Source organism: Piliocolobus tephrosceles, chromosome 16 (assembly GCF_002776525.5).
Source record: "Piliocolobus tephrosceles isolate RC106 chromosome 16, ASM277652v3, whole genome shotgun sequence".
In the NCBI taxonomy this organism is placed as follows: domain Eukaryota; kingdom Metazoa; phylum Chordata; class Mammalia; order Primates; family Cercopithecidae; genus Piliocolobus; species Piliocolobus tephrosceles.
In genome coordinates, this window is record NC_045449.1 from 3,423,148 (window position 1) to 3,435,109 (window position 11,962).

The following is an 11,962-nucleotide window of genomic DNA, read 5'->3' on the forward strand; positions in this document are numbered from 1 at the left end:
GAACCAGGGCTACTAGCAGCCTTTGAGGGGTCTGAGTGACAGGGTCTGGGTGGGGGAACTGGGCCTGGGGATCTGAGTGACACGGTCTGGGTGGGGGAACCAGGGATGCTGGCCGTTGCAAGGATCCCCCTCATCACAGTCATGCACCTGCTTCCCCGCCAGCCTGGACTCATGATCATGACCCCTAGGCCGTGTATAACCCTGAAGGTAGTCAGGCAGGGGAGGTGAGATGGGCAGGTGTGGCATGGGGCTTCCAGCACCCCTGGGAGCAGAGGTTGGGACAGGGCTGCCCAAAGAATACAGGAAGCACATAAAGAGAGGCTCACTCAGTCCGGTGCTCTGGGCTAGTTGGTCTTGCAAGAGGGTTGGTTGGTTGATTGGTTGGTTGGTTGGTTTTGAGACAGAGTCTTGCTCTGTTGCTCAGGCTGGAGCACAGTGGCGCAATCTCAGCTCACTGCAACCTCCACCTCCTGAATTCAAGCAATTCTCCTGCCTCAGCCTCCCAAGTAGCTGGGACTACAGGCGTGCACCACCACACCCAGCTAATTTTTTGTAGTTTTAGTAGAGACAGTTTCACCATGTTGGCCAGGCTGGTCTTGATCTCCTGACCTTGTGGTCCACCCACCTCATCAGCCTCCCAAAGTGCTGGGATTATAGGCGTGAGCCACTGCGCCTGACCAGTTTTCTTTCTTTTTTTAAGAAAATATTTTGTAGAGACAGAATCTCTCTGTGTTGCCCAGGCTGGTCTCCAACTCCTGGGCTCCAGCAATCCTCCCACCTTGGCCTCCCAAAGTGCTGGGTTTACAAGTGTGAACCACCGCGCCTGGCCCCAAGATGGTTTTCTAAGACCCTAAGACCCAGACCTGCTTCCTCCCTCATCCAGGGGGCCTGTTTGTCAACTTGATTCTGAGTTTACAGCATAATGCCAAGAAGAAATCTCTGAGAGTAAAACACCTATTCACCCTTCTTCCTCCAGTCCCTGCAGGTAGCCCCAGGAAGGGGACCAGTACCAGGGTGAGCTGGGTTAGGAAGGAACCGACCGGTGCTGGGGTGAGCTGGGTTAGGAAGGAACCCGAGGGCTCTTTAGAAAGCTGTTAGCTGGGCCCATGTGTCTCTCAGAGTGCAGGAAAGGGGCTGGCCCAGTTCTTCAGGGCCATTTTGACTTCATGAACAGAAGAGACAGATCCCTGTCCTTTCCATCTGAAGAGGAGGTTCAGGGCTGCCTTTTGTGCTCCCATATCATGCTTGAATTCCCCTGTAATGATTTTTGGGCTCCATGGTTCTCTAACGATCTCTGGGTAACTCAGCCACAGACTCTCAGAGCCTGTCATCGCAGGGGGATGAGGACGCTCCGGCGTTTCCTGCTCAGGCCTGTTTTCCTCCGTCTCTGTCTCTGGCAGCAGGCGGGGAAGGAACGTAACCAGGGCCTGTGTGTGGAGTCCCATCACAGAACAGGGCTCATCAGAGTCAGAACTCAGGAGCTCAGATGTCAGGGTTTCGGCCCAGTTTCCTGTCGCAGGCCCGAGCTCTGACCCAGTGCCTCATGTCATTGATTTGGGTCCTTCCAGAGTCAACCGTCAGCCTTACCGTTCCTCCCGTTGTAAAGCTGGAAAACGGCAGCTCGACCAACGTCAGCATCGCCCTGCGGTAAGTTCCCGGGCCTGGTGCTGTGCTCAGCTCCGCTCAGGCCCTGCAGCTGGGTCAGTCTGTTGATTTCTGATGCGCTGCTCCTGCCTCTTACCTGTAAGACAAGCCATAGAAAAAGGGATGGTGCTAGCCCTGGGCTGCAGGGTGGGATTACAAAGGCTCACCCCACTCTGAATCCTCACTTCCCCTAGGAGGAGAAGGAAGGGGTGCTTCTCCCAGACATGTGGGTCTTTTACCCGCACGGGAAGAGTCCTGCGTGACCGGCGGTGGAGGCCAGATTTCAAAGCGATTCTAAGACTAAATATTTGAAGAGAGCCCCAAAGGTCAAGGGGCAGGGGCCTGAGCTGCTGGTTGGCACTTCTGAGGTTGTTCTCAGAAGCAGAATTGCCCAGGGCCAGGCGCGGTGGCTCACGCCTGTAATCCCAGCACTTTGGGAGGCCGAGACGGGCGGATCACGAGGTCAGGAGATCGAGACCATCCTGGCTAACATGGTGAAACCCCGTCTCTACTAAAAATACAAAAAACTAGCCAGGCGAGGTGGCGGGTGCCTGTAGTCCCAGCTACTCGGGAGGCTGAGGCAGGAGAATGGCGTGAACCTGGGAGGCGGAGCTTGCAGTGAGCTGAGGTCCGGCCACTGCACTCCAGCCTGGGCGACAGAGCGAGACTCCGTCTCAAAAAATAAAAAAATAAAAAAAAAAAAGAAGCAAAATTGGCCGCGTCGGGTGAATGCCACTCACGCTGGGCCTTGTCTGGGAGTCTTACTTGCTGCCATCTGCTGGCTTAGGCACAGGTGTTGTGACCTAGTCCAGTCCGTGCCAGGGAAGCTCCCTCTGCCTTCTCTGCTCTTAGCTGCTTTGTCCTGCCCTTGCCTCCCAGCCATGAGGATTCCCTGATGAAGACCTAGAGCCCTCTCCTTCTCTCTATGCCTCTCCCACTTCCTCGCCTCTCCTGCGAGATCTGGCCTGAAACCAAAGCTTTGGTTCCGAGGCCCCTAGCAGGCCTGCCATTCCACTCCCAGCTCCTTCTGTCTCTGCACACCCTCCCCCTGCAAATCCTACAAGTCATGTCTTACCACAACTCTCCAGGCCCCTGCAGCGGCCTCCCACTGCCTTTCAAATTAACTCCAGGCCTCTAAACCCAGAGCCAGGGCCCAGGACGTGGCTTCCAGCCAGCACGTCTGCCTTCTCCCGTCAGATGCCTCTCCTAGCTTTTCAGGCCCAGACTGCTCCCTCCTTGTTCCCTGCCTGAGCCCTCTCCTCCTTCAGTCAAATTCTGGCCCTCACAGAACACCGTGCTCAGACCCGACAACCTCGGGGAAGCCTTTCCTACCGGAGCAGGGAGCCATGGTCCTGGGCCTCCGGATGCCTCATTTGTCATCCACACCCAGTTTGCTTTCTTCTCTGTTCTCACCCTACCCTGAAAGGACGCACACCTGGTCTCCTGATTAAGACAGGAATGCCTACGCAGCAGGGTTTCCACCTGGCTACCCATCAAGGTGGAGCACATAACATTTCCTAAGCCTAATTACTTGAGAGTCGAAGGCCAGATGTGAAATCCAGAGGGGTGGTTGAGATCTCAGTGTGTCCAGCTTCTCAGCAGTAATTAGACTCTTGTCCTCCACAGGCCACCATTAAATGCAACCCTGGTGATCACTTTTGAAATCACATTTCGTTCCAAAAATATTACTATCCTTGAGCTCCCCGAAGAAGTAAGTAACCAATCTTAACGGATGGGTAGGGAAACGCTAGGTAACAGAACACATTTGAATTAAGAACTGATGGAAATAGGTCTCCTAGGCAGCCCCTGTTCCATCAACCTAGAAATCTGTGATTATGGCTTTCTTGGTCTCTTTGGGGATGAGTATCATATGCCATTAGATGGAATTAAGAAGGTGATAGTGAGGAACCTGAGGCAAAAATCGTTCCGGGAATGTAAAAGTTCTTAGGATTTTCAGCTGGGAGTGGTGACGCACGCCTGTAATCCCGGCACTTTAGGAGGCCAAGGTGGGCGGATTACATGAAATAGGAAGTTCGAGACCAGCCTGGTCAACATGGTGAAACCCCATCTCTACTAAAGTAAACAGGTGTGGTGGTACGCGCCTGTAATCCAAGCCACTCAGGAGTCTGAGGCAGGAGGATCACTTGAACCCAGGAGGCGGAGGTTGGAGTGAGCCGAGATGACCCCACTGCACTCCAGTCTGGGCGACAGAGCGAGACTCCGTCTCAAAAAAAAAAAGTTCTGGCCAGGCGCAGTGGCTCAAGCCTGTAATCCCAGCACTTTGGGAGGCCGAGACGGGCAGATCACGAGGTCAGGAGATCGTGACCATCCTGGCTAACCCAGTAAAACCCCGTCTCTACTAAAAAATACAAAAAACTAGCCGGGCGAGGTGGCGGGCGCCTGTAGTCCCAGCTACTCGGGAGGCTGAGGCAGGAGAATGGCGTAAACCTGGGACGCAGAGCTTGCAGTGAGCTGAGATCCGGCCACTGCACTCCAGCCTGGGCGACAGAGCGAGACTCCATCTCAAAAAAAAAGTTCTTACAATTTTCTAAGGCCTGGCTACTCCAAGGGCATTCCAGGACCTGCAGAACTGGGCTTCCTTAGGAACACAGCATCTCAGGCCCCATCCCAAACCTACTGATTGAAAGTCAGCACACTAGCAAGATCCCAGATGGTTTGAGTCCACATTAAGGTTTGTGAAGCCTCATTCTGAGACACCATTGGTTGGGTGTCATTTCCAAACACCAGTGCCAGAGGCTGTGGGATCTAACAGCGATCATCACCCATAGCTTTATGCAGGTATCTATTTGTGTGTACCCTGCTTCCACCTTCCTGAGAATTTGAGCCAGCTGCTATTCAATTAGATAAAAAGCATCCATACAGGAGGTGGTAAATAAGGGTTTAAAAAACAAGATGGGCCGGGCGCGGCGGCTCAAGCCTGTAATCCCAGCACTTTGGGAGGCCGAGACGGGCGGATCACGAGGTCAGGAGATCGAGACCATCCTGGCTAACACGGTGAAACCCCATCTCCACTAAAAAATACAAAAAACTAGCCGGGCGAGGTAGTGGGCGCCTATAGTCCCAGCTACTCGGGAGGCTGAGGCAGGAGAATGGTGTAAACCCAGGAGGCGGAGCTTGCAGCGAGCTAAGATCCGGCCACTGCACTCCAGCCTGGGCAACAGAGTGAGACTCCGTCTCAAAAAAAAAAAAAGATGACTGCACGTCACTCAGGGTGAGTAACTTCTGGAGAGCTATTGTACAACACGGCGATACAGTTAATAATCATGTATTATTGCATGCCTGAAAACTGCTAAGAGATTAGATCCTAAATGTTCCCACCACAGCTGGGTGCAGTGGCTTGCACCTACAATCCTAGCTACTCATGTTCTTAAAAAAAAAAAAAAAAAAAAAAAAGATAAGTATACAAGATGATGGATATATTAATGAGCTTGATTTAATCATTTCACAATGTATGCATGTATCAAAGCATGTTGTATCCTGCAAATCTATACACTTTTTATTTGTCAATGATACCTTAATAAAGCTGGTGGAAGCGGGAGGAGAAGAATGCAGGGATGAGATCAGTAGCCATGAGGCACATGGAGATGGGCTGCAAATCAGCTCTGAGCCCCCTAGGAAGCAAACAGGAATGAAACATGATCAGTCTCAAGCATGTGGGAATCTGTGATCTGAAAAATGTAGCATCGCTGGCTGCAGAGACGTGCACCTGTAGTCCCAGCTACTTGGGAGGCTGAGGCAGGAGAATCACTTGAGCCCAGGAGCTCAAGGCTGCAGTGAGCCACGATTGTACCACTGCCCTCCAGCCTGGGTGCTGGAGCAAGACTCTGTCTCTAAAAAATTACAAATAAAAGTAAAATGTTGAAAAATAACAGCATTGCTGAGAGAGAGGTCTCGGAGTGTCCAGCTAAGGGGACCCTGCCTGAGAGGGAGATCCCCCCGCTGGTGAGCACCTCGATAGGCAGTGCCATTTTCCACACCTCCTCTCTTGCCCTGGGTGTGAGCCCAAAACGCAGAGCCGGTGGGTTCTGACAGCACAGCCCTCTGAGCCACAGATTAAATTCAGACTCTGGGAGGAACAGATGCTGATTGCTTCGTTTAAGGCCAAACATCTAAGTCAAAGTGTCATCTTTTTATTTTTATGTATTCATTTATTTTTTATTTTATTTATTTATTTATTTAGAGACAGAGCTTCACTCTTTTGCCCAGGTTGGAGTAAAGTGGCGCAGTCTCAGCTCACTGCACCCTCCGCCTCCCGGGTTCAAGCGATTCTCCTGCCTCAGCCTCCCAAGTACCTGGGATTATAGGCACCCACCACCAGGCCCGGCTAATTTTTGTATTTTTAGTAGAGACGGGGTTTCACCATGTTGGCTAGGCTGGTCTTGAACTCCTGACCGCAGGTGATCCACCCGCCACGGCCTCCTAAAGTGCTAGGATTACAGGCGTGAGCCACTGCACCCGGCCATTCATTGATTGATTGATTGAGACAGAGTCTCACTTTGTAACCCAGGCTGGAGTGCAATGGCATGATCTCAGCTCACTGCAACCTCTGCCTCCTGAGTTCAATCAATTATCCTGCCCTAGCCTCCCAAGTACCTGGGATTACAGGCACACACCACCATGCCCGGCTAATTTTTGTATTTTTAGTAGAGATGGGGTTTCACCATGTTCACCAAGCTGGTCTTGAACTCCTGGCCTCAGGCGATCCGCCCACCTCAGCCTCCCAAAGTGCTGGAATTACAGGCATGAGCCACCACGCCTGGCCAAAGTGTCCTCTTTTTAAAATCAGGTAAAGTCTTAAGCAAAGGAAACCTGACATCAAACAAGCCTGGGCTGTAGGAGTCCTTGAACCTGGAGCACAAACAGATCCAGCAAATCCATGTGTCAGTCAGGGTAGCGGTGACCCCTGGGGCCAGGGGAGGTTGGAGGAAGCAAGCGGGGCTTCCAAGGACTTGGGAATGTTTCCTTTCTTCATCTGGAAGCTGGATGCATTCAGTCTGTAGATATTTCATCAAGCTGTGATGTGTGTACTTTTCTACCTATATGTCACAGTTCAGTTTTTTAAAAAGTCTTCAACAGTGAGAGGCTGGGCACGGTGGCTCACATCTGTCATCCCAGCACTTTGGGAGGCTGAGGCAGGCAGATCGTTTGAGGTCAGGAGTTCAAGACCAGCCTGGCCAACATGGTGAAACCCCATCTCTGCTAAAAATACAAAAATTAGCCGAGTGGTAGTGGTGTGCGCCTATAATCCCAGCTACTCAGGAGGCTGAGGCAGGACAATCACTCGAGCCCGGGAGGCGGAGGTTGCAGAGAGCTGAGATCACGCCGCTGCACTCTAGTATGGGTGACAGAGTGAGACCCTGTCTCAAATAAAAAAAAAAAAAGGAAGAAAAGTCTTTAACAATGAAAGTCAAACCATTGGTGTGAGAGGGAATTTATGGGCACCCACCTACCTTTTCAGGCTCCTGCCTCACTGGCCTTACCCCACCCACCTCTCACCACTCCCCTCCACTACCTGTAATACTGGAAGCCTCTGGTTAGAACATGGGAGTTGGGTGGTCTAGGAACCAGGCCTGCGAGCCTTGGGTAAGTCACTTCACCCCGACATAGCACCGCTTCCTTATTCGCAGCCGTACGGTGAATAATGTCTACTTGACAGCCCTGTGAAGATCAAAAGCACTAGCAAGTATAAAATGTCTAGGATTGGCCGGGCGCAGTGGCTCACGCCTGTCATCCCAGCACTTCGGGAGGCCGAGGCAGGCAGATCACCCGAGGTTGGGAGTTCAAGACCAGCCTGGCCAGCATGATGAAACGCGGTCTCTACTAAAAATACAAAAATTAGCCAAGAGTGGTGGCGGGTACCTGTAATCCCAGCTACTTGGGAGGCTGAGGCAGGAAAATCACTTGAACCCGGGAAGCAGACATTGCAGTGAGCCGAGATCGCGCCATTGCAGTCCAGCCTGGGTGACATGAGCAAAACTCCACCTAAAAAAATAAAAAATAAAAAAATGTCTAAGATCGTCCCTGACACACAGAAAGCACTCAGTGAAAGGCAGCGATTATCATTTCATTGTCTTGTATCAGTCGATCGACCGATTTTCTCCCTTCCTAGTTCCAGAAGTGATTTAGTGGCCACTTAACAAATCTCCAGGCAACATTGGAAGGAATATCTGTTAAAAATAAGAAAAAGTGGCTGGGCACAGTGGCTTATGCCTGTAATCCCAGCACTTTGGGAGGCCGAGGCAGGAGGATCAGGAGGTCAGGAGATCGAGACCATCCTGGCTAACACGGTGAAACCCCGTCTCTATTAAAAATACAAAAAATTAGCCGGGTATGGTGGCGGGAGTCTGTAGTCTCAGCTACTTGGGAGGCTGAGGCAGGAGAATGGCGTGAACCCGGGAGGCAGAGCTTGCAGTGAGCAGAGATCGCGCCACTGCACTCCCAGCCTGGGGGACAGAGCGAGACTCCGTCTCAAAAAATAAATAAATAAATAAGAAAAAGTGAGCGGCAGGAAAATAGAAGAGCCAGGAGTGGCATGTGTTACGAAGATGTAGCTTGCGAGACGTGGACCATAAGTTGGATTCGAGGCTTTGCTGCAGCCGCTATACCATTTCCATTGTTCTGCCAAAGCCCCTGATTTCTGGTGCGAAGAACAAGAAGGCAGTGCTTCAAGGGTCCTCATTAAGAAGCCACTGCAGGGTGCAGTAGAGTGCCTGCAGTCCCAGCTACTCGGGAGGCTGAGGCAGAAGGATCACTTGAGCCCAGGAGTTGGAGTGATCAGTGAGCTACAGACGCAACACTGCACTCCAGCCTGAGCCACAGAGCAAGACCTGCCTCTTAAAAATAAGAAGGCTGGGCACGGTGGCTCACACCTGTAATCCCAGCACTTTGGGAGGCTGAAGCAGGTGGATCACCTGAGGTCGGCAGTTCGAGACCAGCCTGGCCAATATGGCAAAACCCCATCTCTACTGAAAATAAAAACATTGAGCCGGGCGTGGTTGTGGGCACCTGTAATCCCAACTACTTGGGAGGCTGAGGCAGGAGAATCACTTGAACCCTGGGGACGGAGGTTGCAGTAAGCTGAGGTGGTGCCACTGCACTCCAGACTGGCAACAGAGTGAGACTCCGTCTCAAAAAATATATAAGCAGCAGCAGCCACGGCAGTCTAATGAGCCAGATCCTCACGGCACCTGCGGTGTGGGTGGAGTGTTATCCAGGAAGCACAGAAGCTGGGGACAGGGGAGACAGTTTGGTTCAGTAAGGATATCCTCCCACTCCCCATCACTCCAGGAAGATGTAAGAGTCTCAGGAAAGGCTGGGCGTGGTGACTCTCATACCTGTAATCCCATCACTTCAGGAGGCCAAGGTGGGGTGGATCACTTGAGATCAGGAGTTTGAGACCAGGCTGACCAACATGGTGAAACCCCGTCTCTACTAAAAATACTAAAATTAGCCCAATGTGGTGGCACATGCCAGTAATCCCAGCTACTTGGGAGGCTGAGGCGGAAGAATCGGTTGAACCCGGGAGGCGGAGGTTGCAGTAAACTGAGATCACGCCATTGCACTCCAGCCTGGGCAACAAGAGCGAAACTCCATCTCAGGAAAAAGAAAAAAAAAAAGAGTCTCAGCAGGAATGCTTGGGAGATCAGATATTGCAGGCAGGCCTCCAGGTACTTTTTCTTGAAGCAGAGCATTTGCCAAATATTGGGTAAGCAACAAGGGTGAAAACGTCCTCTTTGCCAAGTATCTCGTGTATGTGCCTCTTCTGCTTCGTCACTTGGCAGCCAGGCTGGCACAAGGCACGCATGGTTTTGTGGACGTAGAGGAGCCTAGTGATGATGGAAGTAGAAGTGATGGTATTGTAGTAAAGCAGTGGCCCAGCTTGCTGTGCACCAGGCTCTGTGCTGTCAGCTTTCTGGACGTCCTGTCAGTCATGGCAGCCCTGAAAGGTAGACACTTTTGTTAACTCGTTTTACAGATGAGCAAACTGAGATCAGAGCTTGAATAACTTGCCCAAGGTGACGTGCCCAGTGAGAGGACAAGCGCCATCCCTCCTTCCCTCAGAGATAAGCCAGGGGAGAGCATGAGGACAAGTCCATAGCTCTGCTCAGAAAGTCTCACCCAGGCCAGGTGCAGTGGCTCATGCCCATAATCCCAGCACTTTGGGAGGCCAAGGTGGGCAGATCACCTGAGGTCAGGAGTTCGAGACCAGCCTGACCAACATGGTGAAAGTCTGTCTCCACTAAAAATACAAAACTTAGCTGGGCATGGTGGTGTGCGCCTGTAATCCCAACTACTTGGGACTCAGGAGCCTAAGGCAGGAGAGTCACTTGAACTCGGGAGGCAGAGGTTGCAGTGAGTCGAGATCGCCCCACTGCACTCCAGCCTGGGTGACAAAGCGAGACTCTGTCTCAAAAAAAAAAACAAGGCCGGGCACGGTGGCTCAAGCCTGTAATCCCAGCACTTTGGGAGGCCGAGACGGGCGGATCACGAGGTCATGAGATCGAGACCATCCTGGCTAACACGGTGAAACCCCGTCTCTACTAAAAAATACAAAAAACTAGCCGGGCAAGGCGGCAGGCGCCTGTGGTCCCAGCTACTCCGGAGGCTGAGGCAGGAGAATGGCGTAAACCCGGGAGGCGGAGCTTGCAGTGAGCTGAGATCCGGCCACTGCACTCCAGCCTGGGTGACAGAGCGAGACTCCGTCTCAAAAAAAAAAAAGAAAAAAAGAAAATCTCACTCAGGCCAGGCGCGGTGGTTCACGTCTGTAATCCCAGCACTTTGGGAGGCCGAGGCAGGTGGATTGCTTGAGCCCGGGAGTTTGAGACCAGCCTGGGCAGCATGGCGAACAGGAGGTTCAAGTTGGCTGGTGGGCGCTGCAGCATCTCTCCTTTTGCTTAGTAAGCTCGCGGAAGGTGGGGCTGTGGGTGATGCGTCCCTCCATTCCCTAGCGTGTAGCATGGAGCTAGATGCCAGCGGTGCCCTCAGTAACCGTACATGGCATCGGATTGAACCTCAGTCTTCCTAACAGGTGGTGGTGCCTCCCGGAGTGACAAATTCCTCTTTTCAAGTGACATCTCAAAATGTTGGACAAGTTACTGTTTATCTCCATGGAAATCACTCCAATCAGACCGGGTAGGCTGGCCTCAGCGCGTGCGGGCCTCACGTGACAAGAAGGGGGCCGTGCTGGGCGCGTGGAAGTCTCCTTCGGAAGCCCAGCCTCAGCTCATCCCGGTCCCCAAACTCCTTTCCAGCCCGAGGATACGCTTTCTCGTGGTCCACAGCAACGCCATTAGCATCGTAAACCAGGTGATTGGCTGGATCTACTTTGTGGCCTGGTCCGTCTCCTTCTACCCTCAGGTGATCATGAATTGGAGGCGGAAAAGGTAACCCCCCGGGCCGTACGTGCTGTCTTGGGGCCACTAGGAGCAGGGCGTTCCAGCAAGGCGGCCGGTGGCACAGCCTCCGACGTCCCCTCTACCCTTCTGTCTGCCTGCCCTTTCCAGAAAGTTGTCCCAATGCGAAGTTGTCCCAATGCGAAGGCTCGGGGAGCCTGGGTCGGACTCTCGTGCTGGGAATTTCATCCTTTGCCCAGCTCAGCCCCTCCCTGAGAAAGCAACAAAATGGGGCTCGTTAGTTTAGTGGAGAAAGGGCAGGGGAGGGAGGGAAGTCCACCGTGAATCTGCTCTGCACTGGGTCCACCTGGCCCTGGAGGATTGCGGTGTCAAGTCCTGTAGACTCAGCCTTCGGGACGAAGCAGTCCCACCCCGACTTGCAAGGACCCAAGCTGTCTTGCAGTCACCCTGGCCACGTGGGCCTCCTGGGGGGATGGCAAGCAGACAGCCAGGAGGGAGACTCTCTTCCGGAGGCCTCCCCGACTCCCCTCTGGAGCCAGGACTTGAGGAGCAGAGAGATCTTGGGCAGGGGAGGAAGGGAGGAGGGAAGTAGCTCTCGAGAGGGCAGCGATTGGGTGGCATCCATGGTGGGAGCAGGAGGGACCTAAGGACAGTGCCCTGCTTGAGACGGGCCGAGTCCTCCTTCCCTGGGGCCTGGGAGCCCTGTCCCTCCCATTCCCCACAGTGGTGCCAGTCCTCACCCCCGGCCCTGCCCTGCCCCTCCACCCCCGGCAGTCCTCACCCCCTGCCCTGCCCCTCCACCCCCGCCAGTCCTCACTCCCTGCCCTGCCCCTCCACCCCTGCCAGTCCTCACCCCCTGGGGTCCTCACCCCCTGCCCTGCCCCTCCACCCCCTGGGGTCCTCACCCCCTGCCCTGCCCCTCCACCCCCGCCAGTCCTCACCCC

General features: G+C 53.3%; 1 protein-coding gene and 1 long non-coding RNA gene across 8 annotated transcripts in view; one reads left to right on the forward strand and one right to left on the reverse strand.

The window, feature by feature from the left end:
* The window catches only part of CTNS (cystinosin, lysosomal cystine transporter), a 32,344-nt gene that overhangs the window by 10,263 nt on the left and 10,119 nt on the right, over positions 1-11,962 (forward strand). For 6 of the 7 annotated variants that reach the window (XR_002724917.1, XM_023184686.1, XM_023184689.1 and 3 more), the window contains 4 exons: positions 1,569-1,647; positions 3,271-3,355; positions 10,694-10,797; positions 10,917-11,048. Coding sequence is in view for 6 of the 7 variants with exons in the window: in XM_023184686.1 (XP_023040454.1) it covers positions 1,569-1,647; positions 3,271-3,355; positions 10,694-10,797; positions 10,917-11,048 (400 nt within the window). In the remaining variant the exon portion in view is untranslated. The remainder of the gene's footprint in view (positions 1-1,568; positions 1,648-3,270; positions 3,356-10,693; positions 10,798-10,916; positions 11,049-11,962) is intronic. The other variant, XM_031934318.1, reaches the window with a different exon arrangement.
* Positions 1,575-7,566, reverse strand: LOC116418485. The gene is made up of 4 exons (XR_004228531.1): positions 7,525-7,566; positions 7,178-7,323; positions 5,179-5,276; positions 1,575-1,741 (listed from the first exon to the last, which is right to left on the reverse strand). It is a non-coding gene; the product is annotated as an uncharacterized LOC116418485 (long non-coding RNA).